General features: G+C 40.4%; 1 protein-coding gene across 2 annotated transcripts in view; it reads left to right on the top strand.

Moving 5' to 3' along the window:
- Positions 1 to 18,458, top strand: part of lmna (lamin A) — a 28,798-nt gene continuing 10,340 nt past the window's right edge. The window contains exons 1-2 of one of the 2 annotated variants that reach the window (XM_061674845.1): positions 1 to 246; positions 8,174 to 8,538. In XM_061674845.1, coding sequence (XP_061530829.1) covers positions 8,204 to 8,538 — 335 coding nt within the window. In that variant the 5' untranslated portion in view covers positions 1 to 246; positions 8,174 to 8,203. Of the gene's footprint in view, positions 247 to 5,152; positions 5,360 to 8,173; positions 8,539 to 18,458 lie in introns of those variants that run through there. The other variant, XM_061674844.1, reaches the window with a different exon arrangement.

The raw sequence follows: 18,458 nt of genomic DNA, 5'->3' as shown, positions 1-18,458 counted from the left end.
GGCGTGTGCGTTGCCTTTGTGTGTGTCTTTTGCAGTCGCTCTGCACCAAAGCGGCTTCTTCTCCTTCTTCCCTCGGATTCGACGCGTGGATTGTTCTCGCGTGTGAGTTTCTCCCCCCCCACCCCCCCTGTTATGCGACAGTGGACTACGGCGTTGCTTTTTGTTGGATGCGTGGACGCAAAACGCGGCGTGGCAAGGGACGCCTGATTGCGAAACAACCCCCGAGGAAGCTTCTGGAAAACTCAGGTACCATTTCCTCGCTGGAATGTGCAGCAGGCACCTTTTCAAATTTGGGTTTGCGGTTTGTTGCAATCGTGACGGTGTTTAGTTTAGGTGACGTCATGAAATCTGCGCCCTCATGCGTACGCATTTAGTATTTTGGGTGGTGCCTCCTCCTCAGCCGCTAGGTGGCGATCGGGGACAGGGAAAGAAAAAAAAAAAAAGTCATGACTAAAACAAAATTCAATGGGTAAAAAAAAACATTAAAAATTGAAACTAAATTAAGACATGCATTTGAGTTAAGAAGAACTAATATCTAAATTAAATACGAACTACAGTAAGTCATGAATACAACTTAAATACAGAAGGGGGAAGTATAATAATGCGTGCCATTTATTTTAGGAAATGAGTTTATTTAATTTAAAACCTCCATAACCCACCAAAAGTAAAATGCAATACTAAAATTAAAACCTACATAAGAAAAATAATTAAATTACATGTAAAAGAGAAAAAAGTAATAAAGATGATAAAATGTAACAAACCAAAATTTCCCCCCAAAAAATTAACTAATCCAACATCAAATTATCCAAATAAACTATAAAACGAAACAAAAAATTAAGTTTAGTTTTACCAAACAAAATTTAATGTAATCTGAATTAATTCAGTTACTTAACTGAAAAGCACAATTAAGTTAAAAAAAATTGCAGGGGGGAAAAAGACTGAATTTAAAAAATGTTAATTAAAAAAAAGAAATGGACAAAAATTCAATAAAAAATGAAACCAAAATGAAAATAGGTTATTTAAGAGATATTAACAAAACTAATCATTGAAATAAATAATAAACGTGAAAAATAACTTATCCAAAAACCAAACTAGGAGTAGATTACCAATTTCAACTGAATGAATTACTAAATCATAATATAATCAAAAGGTAAATAAAATGAAATAAATAATCCTCAAAATGAAATTACTACTAAAAATAAGGGAAATAAAAAAAATCTAAACAAAATACCAAGTGATCTGCTAACTTTTCTTGATGACTGCTATACTTTCACAATTAAAAGGTTTTCTATCCCACAAACGTATTAGAAATGTTAAAAAATAAAGAAAGAAAGAAAAGCAACGTTCTTCTCGCAGAAGTCGTAATGTCGTCGTCATTCCGGCATTAGCAGTAAAACCCAATGTACGCGTTCAGTGTTTGCACTGCATGTTGAACCTTCCTTCCTGAGGTCAAACAAACAAACAAACAAACAAAATCCTCTTGATCCACACATGTGCTTGTTGATTCCAGAATGTGATTGTAGCTCACCATAAAGCATTGAACCATGACCTATTCATCTGCTGCAAAGTCAAAGATGCAGCAGTGAATTTTGGGAGCTCGGTGGGAAGGAGCCTCGCCCCTTGTGTGTGATTGGATGTCCACACCCTCGTCCTGAGTGGACCCACCCAGGAAGCGAGAGTGACTCTGCAATGATAACGCGTCACTTTGTGTTGTGGTGTTGCCATCGTGACAACTTAGGAGTTGCGCTTCTTTTAATCATTAATAGGTGAACAACGAGCTCTGTGTCACACACTTGCATGATGGGAATGTTCTACAAACTACTGTACATGGTACCCAAATGCGGTTCTTTGGTTTGTATGCATTAGGGCATAGGGGACCACTTTTGGGTACAATTTACCTCCCATTCTTAGTGGTTCTATGAAGAGCCAAACATTACCCAATGGTTCTATATAGCTCCAAATGCGAAACATTTTTAAATATGAACAAATGGGGGGGAATTGACCCCCGAATGTCAAAAAGATATGAATAATTGACACTCCTTGGAAACAAACAAAAATTGGAATAAACGATATATCTGGTTTAAAAAAAAAAAAACGGGGGATCGAGTAAAAAAAGAAATGCGAATAAGCGAGGGTTTCCGCGAATAACTAGGGATAAGTTCCACCAAAAATCCACAAATAGGTGAATTTGTGAATGCCGAACCGCAAATATGCTGTATAGGAATTTTTATATAATACACTATATAGTGGACAGTAGGGCTGAAACAGTGAACGGAATAATGGCTAATATAGCCCACGGAGTCTAATGGGGAAAAAAATGGCTGTGTTGGGAATCTCTGCTTTATTCCCAAATCAAATTTAGGGAATAAAAGTCAAAAGTAAATGGGTAAAGTGCAGCTAGCCTATGTGAAATGTGTACTTAAATATAATAACTTCCCACCTTGGGGGAAAGTTCTTTACTTTGCGTCACACAACCAAAAAAAAAAAAAAAAAAAAAACCCCAAGGAAAAAAAAAAAGTGGGAAGTCAGGTTTCCAAACCGGAGCAGGAGGCCAGTAAATACTTTTTTTCTTCTTCTTCAACAAATGCACATTTCCATTTTAGGCTGACATTCCTGTGAGTGTGTGAGAGCGCGCAGTGAGTCAAAGACGACAGACACACCTTTTTGTGTCGTGCGCGTTCCTGCTTGGAATGTTGCAGGCCCGACTCGCGTTCGCCTCTCACCTCGTCACAGTCGCTGCACACTAAAACGCTCTTAATCGTAAACTGGTGTCAGGGTGAAAATCTTTCCAACTTTCTAGGACATGCTACTGGGTGAAATTTGTAAGGAGAAGAAGGGCAAAATCACAAACGGTCAAAAAAAAAAAAAAAAAGTCAAGGAAATAGGTTAAAATGTGAAAATGGATCCACCATTATTACAAATTATTGGTACATTCGATACTGTCAGTGGACCGTATATACTTGATATCGGATCAAAACCATATCCAGGAATATAGTTGGTTTATTTACTATTTTTTCCACAAGTCTATACAATTGGTCAGTCCCCATTTGGGTGTTGTTTTTGCTAGAGCTCAGACTCGCGCTCTCAATCCCCATTCTCTCTGTGCATTGAATGACTTGCGAGTCACAATCGACTCGTTACTCCTTGTACTAATCCGAAATAGACGTCATTGTCCAACAAATGAAAAATCCAGCGTGATTATTTGAAAACTCTCTATAGCTCCCTGGATACGTTCTGGCATTTTATTTTATTTTTTTTCTTCTGGGGGGGGGCGGGCGAGCAGATTTTATTACAATAGCAGCTCGTGTGCACAATCAAGATGGCAGCGGCTGTAAAAGAAGGGAAGTAAATACGGTGTGGCAGCATTGCAGCTCTTGTAGTATTTTTATTCTTTGATTCGAATCCAAAAATTCTGACTCGGTTTGTTTTTTTTGGGCCACACTCAAATGTTTGCAAATTATTGACGAATCTAAAGTGTTAAATAGTTTTCTCTCTTTGTTCATGTAATGTTAATGGCTCAATAAACAAGCAGTTTTTTTTTTTTTTTGTGATGGTTTTGGAGACGGAAGGTTTCATCCCGACGCCACCACTATTGTGCGTGTCGATTGGCTGTAATCTGCGACGTTGCTACGTCAAATGCAAAACCAGTGACTGAGTGATTGGCCACTATGAAAACTAGTTGCTGTTCAGTCGGGTTCGGTCACATGGCTCGGTGTGCGGCAGAAAGGAGGAGGGGTGGGAAAAAAACAAAAAAACAAAACCTCAGACACCACTTCACCCAATCCACATGAAACAATGTGGACGTCTATCATGACAGGATGCACGAAAAAGTCGGGTGGACCCATGGCTGAAATTGGAAGTCGCCTATTTTGGTTTGACACAGTTACTCCGCCATTTTGAGCATGGCATTCAAGTTTAATGATCATGTAACTGAGTTGTAGTCCAGCTTGTTATTGATGTGACTCAGTAGAACTTGCATGGAAAGCGAAAGGAGGAGGAGTTTGTTTAAAACTGTGACTGCTGCTTTCCACCAGGCCTTCCACCGCCAGACCAAACAGGACTGTCTGTCTTGGACCATATTTAAAACACACACGTGCGCGCACTTATTTACTTGTCCTTGTATCCTCTCCATCTCCATGGTTCCATTAACTCCACCCAGAGGGAGAACGCATATAAGAGCAAACTCCAAATCTCCTCGTTGAGACGTTTTAAAATATCACACAGGAATAATTGGATCCCTGATTGGAATATCACAGATTACTGGATTTTTTAAATGTTTTTATTTATTTATTTATTTATTTTTTTTACTTCTCGGATTCAATGGACCACCAGAACCTCCTTTTCAAGATGTGGATGATCGTGTACACAGGATGTCCTTACAGAAGTGAGGATTCTTTTTTATTTTTATTTTATTTTTTATTTATTTTTTTTATAAATATACCTGTAGATAAAATAAACTATCATGCATGTGTACCTAATGTTGTGGCAAGTAAGTGCTTATATTTTGTGCGCTTTATGTTGCATGTATGAATATATTGTATGTCGTGCAAATATTTGTTCTATATTTGATAGATATACAGATTCATTCATTATCGTCTACAAAAACATAAGCAAGCCTAATACATATCCCTGGTGGGACACCATTGGCCAATAGTTTTTACGGTTGTGTATTACTGCTGTATCATCAGCCAAAACCATAAATCATATGTCCCACCACTAGTTGATATGCAGTGTTGACATTTCAGTATTAAATTGATTTTTGAAGAAAAAATGATGCATCACAATCAATGCCGTGTGTATTTAAAACTATGACGCATCACAATATCAAATATTTTTTTTAACCACTGTATTCATAGTTGAGGCTTCGGAAGCAAAACGACACATCCTGATAGCGATATTATGGGCCACCCGAGTAGCTAAGCAACATCGGTCGGGTCGGAAACGTATCGCCCCGCGATAAACGAGGGTTTACCTTAGTTCATTTTAGTGACTTTAAGTAGGGGGGGGCCAGCTTAGTGTCATCACGTCTGCTGAGGTCAGTGTGTGTGTGTGTGTGTGTGTGTGTGCGTGCGTGTGTGCGTGCGTGCGAGCTCTGGAGGAGCGCAGATAAAGCTCAACAGCTGCTGTATATACACGCACACACACAGTCTAGCATGACTCCTCCTAGTTGCCTCCCTCCATAACCCGGAAACCAGCCCAGTTTTCCAGGCGTAGACACATGTGCACGCACACACACTTGCACACAACACACTCACATAACCAGTAAGCGAGCTCTCTTCATTTTCTTTTTCCTCCTCCTCCTCCTCCTCGACACACGCTCGTCGAGCAAGCTTCTGCCTCCATTTGCAACTCCAAACAGGTAAGGTCTACACTTGTTGTTCTTTTTTTGGGTTGGGAGGACAAGCCGAATTTGTCAAGTCAGAGTGTCGGGAGCGTTCCATGTGGCCCGGCAGGGGTTGGGAAAAACTTTTAAGGTAGAATATTCAGGATCATTTGTAAAGTAGTTGCCGGTTAAAAGCTCGGCACGCATGCGATAAGAGCGTAAATTAGCACTTTTGTGTATTAAATGAGCGGTTTTCTGTATTAATGAGCACTTTTACACGTTGAGTGAGTTTGGAGAGCGCTCATGACTTTGCTGCTCATGTGGGCGTGTGCATGCACATGTCGGTGGGGCGGGTGGCAAAAGTTTGGCCGCCCACTCTGGAGCCCATCCGAGTGGACTTTTCCCGCCGGTGGGCGCCCCGGTGTGTAACGATAAGAGCTCTGATGATCGTGCGCCTGAAGTCCTTTTTCTTTGTTCGGAATGCAGAGGAAAACGTGTTTGTATGGCGCTTTATCAGAATATGATATTCGTCATCTTGAATATCATATTTAATGGAGAGAAAAAAAAAATAGATGAAGAGCACGAATCTGGCCCCACCCCACAAGAAAGTGTTTTATCTTGAATACAGAGCAGTTGTTAAATTGTGTATTTAAGTTGATCCATAACTTTTATGGTTAAATGCTTGTAGCCAATTTCTTGCGTAGGGGCACAGGAGATTGTGCCCACGAATAAGTGCCCGAAAACGAACATGCGATCATTTGAATATCCTGTATTGCATGTCTGCCGTTTTCATTTCAAGTCTGTATTTGTGTGTTACATTGGTTGTTGTTTTTTAAACGCAAGAGTCAGCAACATGATTACAGCAAAAGTGGATTTTGTATTCCTGATTGCAGCAACTTGTAACTTGTTGGGTGGTTGTGGATGGAAAATGGGGTCCTTGCCCAATGCAACATTTTAACACGGGCACGCAAAGTTTGGCCCACTGAGCATGTACATGAGCAAGAGTCCTGGAATATTTGTTGCATTAATTAAGCCATTTCCCCCCAAAATTACTTCATTTTACTCTCAGTAAAATATTTTACATCATACATGCAATTAACCAGTTAATCTAAAAAGTTTATTTTACAATGTTATTTAATTGATTTTAGTATTAATTTCTCAAATAATTCATTTATTGTAAGTTAAATTCAATATTGGTAGAATAAACACTTGTTAAATAAGTTAACTGGTTGGTTAGATTTCTTACAATTAGTTTTTTAAATAGTTTTTCTTTTACAATTAAATAGTTCTTAATACAAATAAAACAATATATGTAATATTTATCAGTAAAATAAGACATTTTACTTGTCAATAAAACAATTGTAACTGTTACAATTAAATTCATTTCTAATTATTTTCTTGATTTTAAAAATAAACATTAAGTATACATTTGACCATGTATTTTTTTATGGAGAGTATGAATTATTTGACGACTAAAATAAACCTACTCCTAAATGTAATTTTGAAAAATGTATTTTATTTATGATTTATTTTATTTTCCAAGTAACGCAATACAATTCAAAAGGAACTTCAAAAAAAATATATTTTACAATTCTACGAATATATGTGTATTAGGGATGTAAGTAGTCTATATCTCTCAGTACGGTTTTATCACGGTATCGATCTTACGGTGCCATAATCATTGCGATATCGTGGGAAAGGTTGCAGGAAGGTTCACGGTACAGGTGGGGCAAAGAGACGAAAGCAAGTGAACCGAACCTTTTTCTTGTTTTTCCTCTTCTCGACTCTTGCGGAGTCCTCTTCAATAGGTTCTGTCCATTTTCCCCAAAGGTTTTTGTGAAAAAGACGGCTTCAAATCATATATGCGACGCTCGGACCGGCACAGCGGCTCCGCTGTAGCCTTGGGAGCGACTCGGGACACGGAGTTGTTTCTGCATCCGTCCCAAATGAGCCTTTTGGTCACGTGGGCCAATCAGTGTGTTTTTTTGTGACGTACCCACATGATCACATGGGTTACGCGTCCAATCGGGTGCGTTTATACTCTTAATGAGGAAGCGGAGCGCTGTAGTAACCTGGCCAAGCGGTGTGGCTGTGTATAGCGGGCCCAAAAGAACATTTTAAGCACAACGGCTCATTATTTTATACCGAGATAAGACCGCGACGATATTGAGGCACATTTAATTTGGCGATATCGCGGATTGGTGAATGTTGAAGCCCTTGTGTGTGTATGAATGTGTTTTATTACATGATTCATTAAAATGATAAATAAAATGCATAGAGCATAAATTACTGTTTTATTAAAATAACAATTACACATTTATTTTGCTTTGTATTGAATAGTGATTAAATGATTGCATAAATAAATACATTCATTCTTCATCTGTGTGTGTGAAAACATTTAAAAATGTGGCGCTGGAGCAGAAAAGTTTGCCCAGGCCCGACGTAACAGGAAGACTCACGGAGATGGACGCCTGTTCTAGTGCGAACGAGTCAGGAAACGCGTCTGGCCTTCCTCGGTAGAATCACGGCGGTCGTAAAACGCAAGAATAACAGGCACTGACGTTTAATTGAATTGCATCGGGAGGCTTGTGGAAAGTTTTCACTCTACAAAAAACAACAAAAAACAACAAAAAACAAAACTAACCCGATGGCTGTGGAGCAAGCTGATCTGATGGTGCCCTAAAAAGTACACTAAAAATCCCAAGTGATTAGGAAGTTGGGAATGACGAATGATTCATATTTTGCCAACTATTATTATTATTATTTTTTTTAAACAATTGTTCAGTTTGGGCAAAGTCCTGTTGCCTTCGCCAAAGGATCACGAGATGTCCTTTGTCGTTGCTCCCACAGCGACCGCCCGAACCCCTCGTCGTCATCGCCATGGAAACGGCTAGCCAGAGACGCAGCGGGCGCAGCGCCGTCTCGCCGGCCCGCATCACCCGTCTTCAGGAGAAGGAGGACCTGTGCAACCTCAACGACCGGCTGGCCGTCTACATCGACAAGGTGCGCTCGCTGGAGGCGGAGAACGCGGGCCTGCGTCTGCGCATCACCGAGTCCGAGTCGCACGTCAGCCGAGACCTCAGCGGCCTGAAGGCGGCGTACGAGGCCGAGCTGGCCGACGCCCGCAAGACACTGGACCAGGTGGCCAGGGAGCGAGCCCGCCTGCAGCTGGATCTCGGCAAGGTCAAGGAGGAATACAAGGAGCTCAAAGCCAGGTAAGGAGGCGTGGGCGTTTCCTCTGGAAATAAATGGCCCATTTGAGGACTTTCGCAAACTCAAAAGCAAAACAGGAAGTCTGCTCGTCTGGTTTGAAGCGGACATTGGTAATTACTTGATAGCGGCCGCCAAATTTGTTTTAAAATGAAGTCCCTGAAGCAGGTTTCACTGAGCAACATGAAGGTCGGCAGGCGTGTGTATGATGAATAGCCTCACAAAAAAAAAAACCTGTGCCCGAAAACACACAGGGAGTCGGCCGGTTTGGTTTGAAGGGGCCGTTTTCAGGTCTTTGTGGCCGTTTTCAGGGTTCCTCCAAAGGATAGGCATATAGTTTTGTCTTTTTGAGAAGTCAGCCACTGAAGCCAGTTTCACTTAGCAGCATGAAACTCTGTAGACTCGTCTCTGCTGAGTAGACCCCCCAAAAAGTCTCAAGAAGCCATGCCTGAAAAGACACAGGAAGTCAGCAATTTTGATTTGAATAGCGCCTGCCAATTTTTCTATTTATTTTTTTAACTCAGCCCCCGAAGCCAGTTTAACTTGGCACACGCAGGAAGTCTGCCATTTTTGTTTGGAGTGGACATTTTAGGCTCTCAATGCTTCTAGTAGCCTATACGCGGTTGAAGTTTTTTTTTTAAATCTACTGTACTCACGATAAGCAAGTCTACCAAAATGGGTAACAATTTGACCCCTTTGGGCCTGTTAAAGTTATGTACCTATGTTATATAACCTTTGGGCTGATGGAAGTCCGGATGCTCGTCAGCAAGCGCGCAGGGTGTGGTCAAATGAACGTCTCCTCGGGGCGACTTTGTGCTGGATTGTTATGCGAGATGCCTCAGGTAGTGCTGGCATTCCATGAATGTCTTGGAGCAGTTCAGGGATGGGTGGAAGGAGGGTCGAGGTCCAAAAGGGAAACTGCTGCTAAACATAGTACAGTCGACCCTCACAAGTGTGTTGTTTTTTTTTTTTTTGGTTTTTTGGTTTTTTCCCCCCTCCTCTTTCTTCTCCTCTTCCCACAACCAGTTTTGTATCCTCAGTGGTGGTCTTTGTAAACGCCAAGTGATGGTTATCAGCTTCAGTCTTATGATGGGCGGCAGTGGCCCGGAATCACCCCCTGAACACAATCGGGCCTTGGGTTGCTTTGTGTTTGGTTGCCACGGCGACCGGGGAGCCTCGGCAGTCCCTCGTGACTGCGCGGTGACTCACCAGGGCTGATCTGATTGGCCGAGTTTGGGATGAGTGACTGTGTCGGCAAATTGGAAAGTGTGATTCCTCGTGAATCGGAGTAAATGTAGAACTACTACACGGAACGCATGCACCACATCCCCCACCGCTCGGAGCCTTCAGGCACAAGCTTGCGCTGCTTGGGCTAACAGTTCCTCATTCAGCACTGTTTAATATGGAAATGAGGAAGAAGACTGCTGGTGGGGCTCATTATACAGCAATGTGCCATCTATCTTTTTTGTGGTCAAATAATTTCTCGCCAAGTAAATATTCTTTTTTTTTTTTTTTTTTTTTTTTTTTTTCCCCCACAGACTTTCTCTTTTTAAATATTAAGTACATTTTTACCATATTTATTTTCAGAAATATAGTGTTCTTTAATTTCATTACGCTTAATATGCACACAGATTTTAAAAAAGTTTTCTATTTGGAAGTTTTTACAAATAATTGTTTGGCTGCACTTACATGTTTTTTTTTTTTTTTAGTTTATTTTACATGATACCCCCAAATTTGCTAAAATGGCCTCCCTAATTTGGATTTTTTTATATGAATATTTTCATAAATTGTCTTTTCATGTTTTGTCAATGAATGTACAGTGGAGCCCCGCCTATTCATGGATTAAAATATTTTTTTTGGGGGGGGGGAAACATACCCCAGTTTTTCACAAAGTGATTGGCAGCATTTTCCTGCTCAGTCACATGCTTTTTCGCCCAAAAAATAATTGCCATGAAATATATATTTTATAATTGCTGTCAGTTATGCCTGGCTTTTCGCTACTCGTGGTCAGGCTCCGCAAATAGTGAGGGTCCACTGTTTATATTCATTCATCATCCGTTCCGCTTATTCTCACTAGGTATATTAAGTATAATTTAATATAGTCATCATATGTATATTAAATATGTAAAATATATTTATGTATTTTTTTAAATTTGTGCTCAGTTTCAATATTTAAACAACATATAGCCAAATATTTGTAATTAGTTTTGTCTTTTGTGGTAAACAACTTTTTAAAAAAATATATAATGAATATTTTTAGGCATATTTTTTGTTATTGCTTTTCGCGGTCAAGTCATTTCAATACTTAATAATGAATTCAATTTTTATGCATAGTATTTTTTTGACTGGTTTAATGGTTTAATTTTTAGATGTTTACGAGCCTTGTTAATCATCAGTTCCACTGATATCGTGATGCATCGTAGGTGTGTTTTTATTTTATTTATTTATTTTTTAATTGCTGTATGGTGATTCATTTAAGTGGGCCATAACAGTTTATTGGCCACCCTGCAAAACACGCCCCTGCTTGTGATTGGGTATGTTTTACGAAGTTCAAAAGTAAACCTCTCTTGAGCTCATTCGACGGTTGGACGCTCGCCAAGAAGGATTTACCTTCTCTGCCTCATCTGTCTGGGCGGCGGTTTTAGGGCGCGGCGGCAGAGTGGAGGGCGTGATCAAGATTTACTGACCACGACGTGGCCCGGACAAGTTTGAATGTGAAGTGTGAGAACACAATGGCAACGAAGGAAAAGTTCCCTTACTGTGTTGCACATTCTCCTGTTACTTATGTGGACATAAAAGTATTGGAGAAAATTCAGCAGTTTCACCAATGGACACAAAAATTGGTTGGACGTCTAGCATAATAGAACGTGCAAAAAAGTCTTCAGGACCCACGCCTGAAAATGAAGAAGTCGTCGGCCATTTCAGTTTGAAGCAGTCATTAGTTGCGAATTTCAGGGCTCGTATTTTGACGAACTCCTACGAGGGAATTCGCCCAAATGCTTATAGCTTGGTCTTTTTTTTTTGTTTGTTAAAGTTAACAGTAAGGGATTGTTGTGCACTATACATGGAAAGCAGATGTATCCATAAGCTACTCTGTCTGTGATGTCTTTGGATGAAGGATAAATGAAGAGTCTCTGACTCCAGAACGAGTGAAGCTCTTGGCAGGATGGTTTATTGTGTGTGTGTGTGTGTGTGTGTGTGTGTGTGTGTTTGTAGAAGTTTCCATGGAAGTTTGGAGCCAGCTCGGCCCTCTGTGAGTCACCCTAAATCATTGTAATATGGCGGATGAATGTTCCCACTGGGCCGTGGGTAAAAGCTGGTGTATTTCCATTTGTGTGGCTTCTTATGTAACATGTACGGTAAAAGCGTCTTGATTGGAAGCATCTGAACGCTTGAATGTTTGGAGGACGTGCAGTTTCACAGAACGTTGGGAACGGCAGCAACTCTGCCTCTTAGCAAGATTAGCAGCTGGAGTTTTTGTGACGAATTGATGAGTTTTATTGTCTATTGAATGCTCATGAGGGGACCTGACAGTTTGACAGTAAAATGATCTTGAAAGTTGTTGCGATTAATCCCCCCCTGCCCCCCCCCCCCCCCACACAAAAAAATACAAAATTGGGAACAGAATTGCTTTTTAGAATAACTCACAATATAGCTTTGTGTGTGTGTGTGTGTGTGTGTGTGTCTTTTGACAATATTTAGTACAGTTGGATATTGGATGTCAATAGTGAAGCTGTACCCAATGAAGTGTCTTTTAAAATTGGGATTGAGTCAGTAGTATAGTTATACTTTAAAATTATACAATTATAGTATTTAGGTTTTTATTTATAAAGTAATAGTATTATCTTTATTTGGGACTGGCAATAAAATTCATATCAATGTACATGACAATTATAATTGTTTTCATTTATATATTGTTGTATGTTGAAGTGTAATTAGTGAAAAATGTTTATGAAAGTAAATTAATACATTTATGACACTTGGAATCAATTATATTATTGAATGTAAGCTTTAAAATGTTTTTGTAATTAAAATGTTCATATTACCATTGTAATTTTTTATTGGAATGTGAAAAATCAAAAATACAAACCCAATACCTAAAAACATTAATATAAATCTATGCTACAATTTCTTTAAAAGTTAAATATAAAAATAACTATATATTGTATTTTTGTATGTAATCATTTGTCTTTCCATTTCTAAACCTTCAACATCCCAGGATCCAATGTTAAACGTTACCATGAATTATTTTTTTCCCCCCTGAACTAAAAATAAGGTTACTGACCTTCATGACCTTTATTGTTTAAGTGAGTTTGTGTACAATAAAAATAATTTGATTTCACTTCAGGCTCATCAGAGAATTGCAGGAAAGCCTCGTTTAAAAAAACAAAACAAAAAAATCAGCACTGTGTTTTTTTTTTCCTGTGTTGGGAAACCTGCGTGGCGAATGGAATCAGACATCATTCAGTACAACTAACATCCGTGTAGTGATATGATAATCAGAAGAAGAAGAAGAAGAAGGGGGTGTTAATGAAAGAGTAAAACTAGTCTGGACTGGTGACTCATTCTCCACTGAATCGTTGCAAAACCACACGGGACTGGCACAATGGCGCCTCGTATTACACACACACACACACACACGCGCGCACACGCACACTGATGAGTGGCTGTGTGTTTGCCAAGTTACAGTGTTTGCATACAAATCCTGAAGTTGACGGAGTTTCTCTTGGTGACGGCCCAAACAAAAGGCAACGCGCCGCCTCTTTTGTCAACAACCAGACTCCTCTACCTGCTTTCCCTCCCTCGCTACTGTTCCCTATTACCCCTCTACCCGCTGTCCCGCCCGCCTCTACCAGCATCTCCATCGCAACATGTGAATCAGCAGGCTTGCGGCCATCGTTTGAAACTGGAAACAGTGATGGTGTTTGTTCTCGTCGTGAGTGTGTTTTTGCCTGCCGCGTGCACACACAATGCCGCACGTTGTGCTGCGCACACAAGCGGCGGTCATGTGACTGCCTCCATCTTGTCACCGTTTCCACGTCGGAGGCCTAACTTGACGTTTGAGCTGTGATCGAACCAAAGACTTTAGGAAATTTGGGAAAACCCTTTTATTTTTATTTTTTTTTGTCCTATGTTTGGACAGTGACTCATTGGAAAATTCCACCCACACATATATATACACACACGCTCACCAGATGTGTGCATGTGAGTGAGAGGAATAGCTGGTAACCCTGCCCGCTTTTACCCGGTTGCAGTGCCCTGGAGGGCAGCTGCTCGCTCACGAAACGGCGCTAACAAGACTACCCTGCGCCGGGCCGGTGCAGCTGTCCGAGCGTGCGGTGGCCGCTGGTGGGCCCCTTGGAACAAGTGCTCTGTCCCGTAAAAATAGAAACCGTCACCAAATTGTGAGCTCAGAAGACCCGCCCACATTAAACGCTGTTAGGGAAACCAGCTTGGCAATTGAAATGATTATAGTCCATCAAGTGAAAATTCAACTTGCACGCATCGAGTTGCCATTTTACATTTTGTCCTTTTGACTTGAACCGTTTCCTTCCACGGATCTGCTGCTGCACCAAATTACCGTCGCTCATCTTTCCAGGATACCTGCTGCCAATTGGGACTCATTTTGGAGAATTCCCTAGTTGGAGTTTTGCAAAATACAAACCCTGGAATTCTCCTAGAATGGCTGCTTCAAACCAAAATGGCCGGCTTTCTGTTCCAGTTCAGGCATGGGTCATTGAGTTTTTTGTGGGGCCTGTAATGATAGACGCGTGTCCACCTAATTTCGTGTTGATGGGTGAAACTGGTTCGGGGCTTATTTATTTATTTTTATATACTTTCCAGGGGGGTGCTATTGAAGGAATTGGCTCAAAAAGCCCCCGCCCTTTGTTTTTTTTAATGTTTTCTTTTTTTTTTTCTTTCTTTTTTTTTTTAAGTAAACATTCCTAGAATCCTCAAAATAATAGCCAAATTTCGACAAAATATCTTAATCTACGTATGCTTATGTTTACTTCTATAGTCACTTTGTTTTTATTTAACTTATTGCAATTGTTTATTTGATCATCAGAATTTATCTAATTATAAAAAAAAATATGGTATATCATTGCAATACTTTTCATTATTGAAGTGCACTTAAGTAGAATTGATTCTACTAAATATACATTTTAAAAATAATTTATTTACCAACAATTATAGATTTTTACAAATATTTCATGTACATTTAACAATGACAATTTATGATATCTTTAATATAAATATGTTTGTATATTTATGCATTGGTATTGTAGTGGTACATGCTGTTGCCTTTCAAGCAGACGGTGGGTTTGGTTCCCGGTCAGTGCCCTAATTCCAAGCTAAAATATAAAGAAAAAAAAAAAATGGTGGTTTGCATCCATTGTAAAAACTGTGCTGAACAAATCATGGGACTGACTCGCTGCGGCAATATAGAATGGATATGTAGTTATTCAAATTATAATTTTCATAATTTTAAAAAAATTGACAGTAGTCTAGTGAGTAGCATCCAGCTTTTCAAAATGCATTTGTAGAAATAGTAAAAATACATAAATGTTAGTTCTCAGGTTGTGTACCGAATGTCGCATCTTGCTCATGCAAGCAGGCCTGACGACAAGACCTGGGTCGCCCTGGTAACGGAAAACCAAACTGGGCGGGCGGAGGAAGTGGGAATCAGGAAGAGGGATATTTTTTTTTTTTTCTTTTTTTGCTGGTGGTGAGCTTCATTTGTGGCTGGCGCAGGTGGACAAAGATAGCTGCCTATGAGTCATCGCTGAGGCCGGGAGGAGAGCCAACACATTCCTTCTCCTTCCTCCTCCTCACATTTCCCCTCTTTTATTCTTTCCCCTCTTTCTGTTCAATGCACCTCTTCTGCCCTCCTAACAGTGTCTCATGGCACTCTGGTTACACTCACCAGACAAGATCTCAGGAGACCCGATATCCATTTTTCGATGGCCAGTGCTCAAAATTATCATCAGTTTGATGCTTCCAATTGAGAGGCCCACATTAGATGGACGAGGCAAAAAAAAAAAAAAAAAAAGATTTGGAATTTAGTGTAGCCCATGCGTCCAGGATACCTGCTTTTCATTTAAGCTCATTTGTACGAATTCCCTAAAAGGAGTTTGTCAAAGCCCTAAAACTCACACCAAAATGGCTACTTTTTTCACTCTCTCCAACTTTCAATAATAAAAGCCCTATGTACAAAACGGACACTTCCAACTGGTGAAATTGGTTTCGGGGGGGCTTTATTTTTGTATTTTTTTTTTTCAAACTATCAGAGAATCCTGAAAATGCTAATCAGACCTTGACACAATGTTCCGCCCGCATTAAATAACGACGACAAAAAAGTTGATCGAAACATGACCTCTGGAATTAGCCCCAAAATGGCTGCTTCCAACCAAAATGGCCGACTTCCTGTTCATTTTTGGACATGGTTCCTGGAGACGTTTTCGTGTCTCCTGTTATAATAGACATTTCCAACCAATGTTGTGTTGATTGGTTTAAATGGTGTTGGGGGCTATTTTTATTTTATTTTTGTAACTTTCCAGGGGGCGCTACTGCGTGAGTTTTGGAGGGCGTCTTATTCAGGACCCTGCAGTGACGCACACGGAAAAGGATGTAAACATGACATTCCGAGTTATTTATTCAGAGGCCCTCTCGTTACGCAAATCAGACTTGGATGATATAAACAGGTTGTCTTTCCTTCGGGAAGAGCACACACACACCACACACACGCACGCGCGCACGCTCCTACACACATTATTCATGATCTAAATAGTAGATGACATTAAAGGACACACGTTCACGCACACACAAAGTACCTCAATGGCATACGCAGTGCATTCCACTGGCGATTGCAACTGACACATCCATTAACATTACATCCAACAAGGGCAAGATGTTGATTTCCCAGTCAATTTCCCCCCCATTGGAAAGAATTAATGAACGAATAACTGCACTGGACGTGTTTTAAGTAACATTTGAACGTTCTTGACTGTCATGTAAGAGCAAAAAGAACTTGGAGAGGATACAACCTGTGCTTAGGAGGCGGGTTTCTTCACAAGACTCAATGTGGTATCCAATGCATTATTCATGCTTATGCTTTTTACAGCTGTATTGTATATATTGACCAGCCAGGACATACAGTATACCAATTTGCTACATTCCGATTCTGACTTCAACAATTATCGTCGCACTTTTTGCCATCACTGGATTCGTTCTGTGATGACATCACAGAAAAGCAAAAGAAAATGGGGGGGAGAAACACACTTCAAGGGTCTCCAGTGAACTCATTATGGAAGAACTATACAACCGTGTGGTAGCATTGTTTGTCAGTAGACGCCAGTTGTCATTTTGCTCAGTCTTGCGTCTCGCAGCCGTCTTTGTAGACTCTGATTGCTACGCGTCGGCTCGTTGAAATATGGAAGAATTCTGGGAATTTTTGCGAGTAAATGAAAAGTCGTAATTTTAAGTGCAGCTCCCAGTCGCATTCTTGACTACGTTTTGGTGGCTGTGACATGGCAGAGGGCTGCATGTGCAGAGTTCCCCGTTGGCAGCTGTTTTTGAACGTTTTGACTCATCTTTCAAGACTCACAGAATATTGCGTTCTATGACAATATGAGCACTGAACCTACCAAAAGAGAGTCCATTTTTTTTGTTTGCTTCTACTCTTTTCTGTTCTTAATCAGCAGTAGAACATGGGTTGGTTTCACCAGAAACAGTTTATGACCAAAAAAAATGACAAAAATGAGCTTTTTGTGAAAAGAAACAACCATTCTTTGCTTTTATTACACGTCAGACTATAAAACGACAAAAACAAGACTGACAACGGGGTTTTGTCGGCAAAATCGTTTATTTACAGCGATGCAACTAAGATACCGTGCCGTGAGCGTTGCTAACTGACCGCATGGCTCGAATTGAGCGTCAGTGGCTTTTTACATGCGGTTCATCATTCACTCCATGAATTGCATCATCTTTTCTCACCATGGCGACACACTCTGTTGATACCATGCATACTGTGTTCGAGTCTGAGATGCCTAAGCTTGTCTGACTTCAACCGTGTTCGTATTTCTCTCCCTCATAATTGACGTGACAAATTGGATTCACCACCCAATCTCTCTCTTCCTCAATAAACTGTGCTGATCTGAAATCCAAAGTGATGCAACACCGCCATCTGCTGGCTTCTGTTAGACATTACAGTTGTTTACAGACCTGAATTTCACAGATAAGCTGGGCGAAAGACCCTCTTCCATCCCTACCCATTGGAAAAACGTTACTTGAAGGATATCGTACTGTATTTACGTTAGTGGCAATAAACGTTTGGATAAGCGTTGACAAATATACAGTAAATATGCACAGCAGTGAATGAGTTAATTTGTATCAATTTACACATAAGATAAATATTTTTGTTCTTTACAATGTGAAAATAAGTGTCCTCTTAGATTAAAATCGATGAATCTCCCAGACCTACTTTGAAATGATCTTTGTAGTAAAGGGAATGTTATGTTTGCTGTTGCCATGGTGACATCAATCACCGGCTTTAGTCGTCTGTAATACTGGTGGACGAGCCAGGACACTTCTTTTGTGAGTGCAGCCATCGTTACCAACGTTGCTGTTTTAAAATTTGTGCTTGGTGCAAACGGAGTTCTGTCAGCATTCAGCACCTCTTTGATATCTTAGCTTCTTTATCTCCTGGCTATGTCTGCACTGTTTATCTAAGCCACGGTAATAAGACACAATGAAGAGCTTCCCCTCGGCGCAAATGGAATTACCGAGAGCTTGTTTCTGTCTTCTTTCCTGCTAACGGTCTACTCTTCAGCTGCACGCATGCAGTAAACATGAATTCGCCTCAGCGAGGAGCTGGAGTTGAATGGGCACTTACTGCCTAATTTATGGCTAATTGCAGCGTGTTGAT

This window comes from Phycodurus eques, chromosome 4, assembly GCF_024500275.1.
Source record: "Phycodurus eques isolate BA_2022a chromosome 4, UOR_Pequ_1.1, whole genome shotgun sequence".
NCBI classification, from domain to species: Eukaryota; Metazoa; Chordata; class Actinopteri; order Syngnathiformes; family Syngnathidae; genus Phycodurus; species Phycodurus eques.
This window is presented reverse-complemented; position numbering and strand designations above follow the sequence as displayed.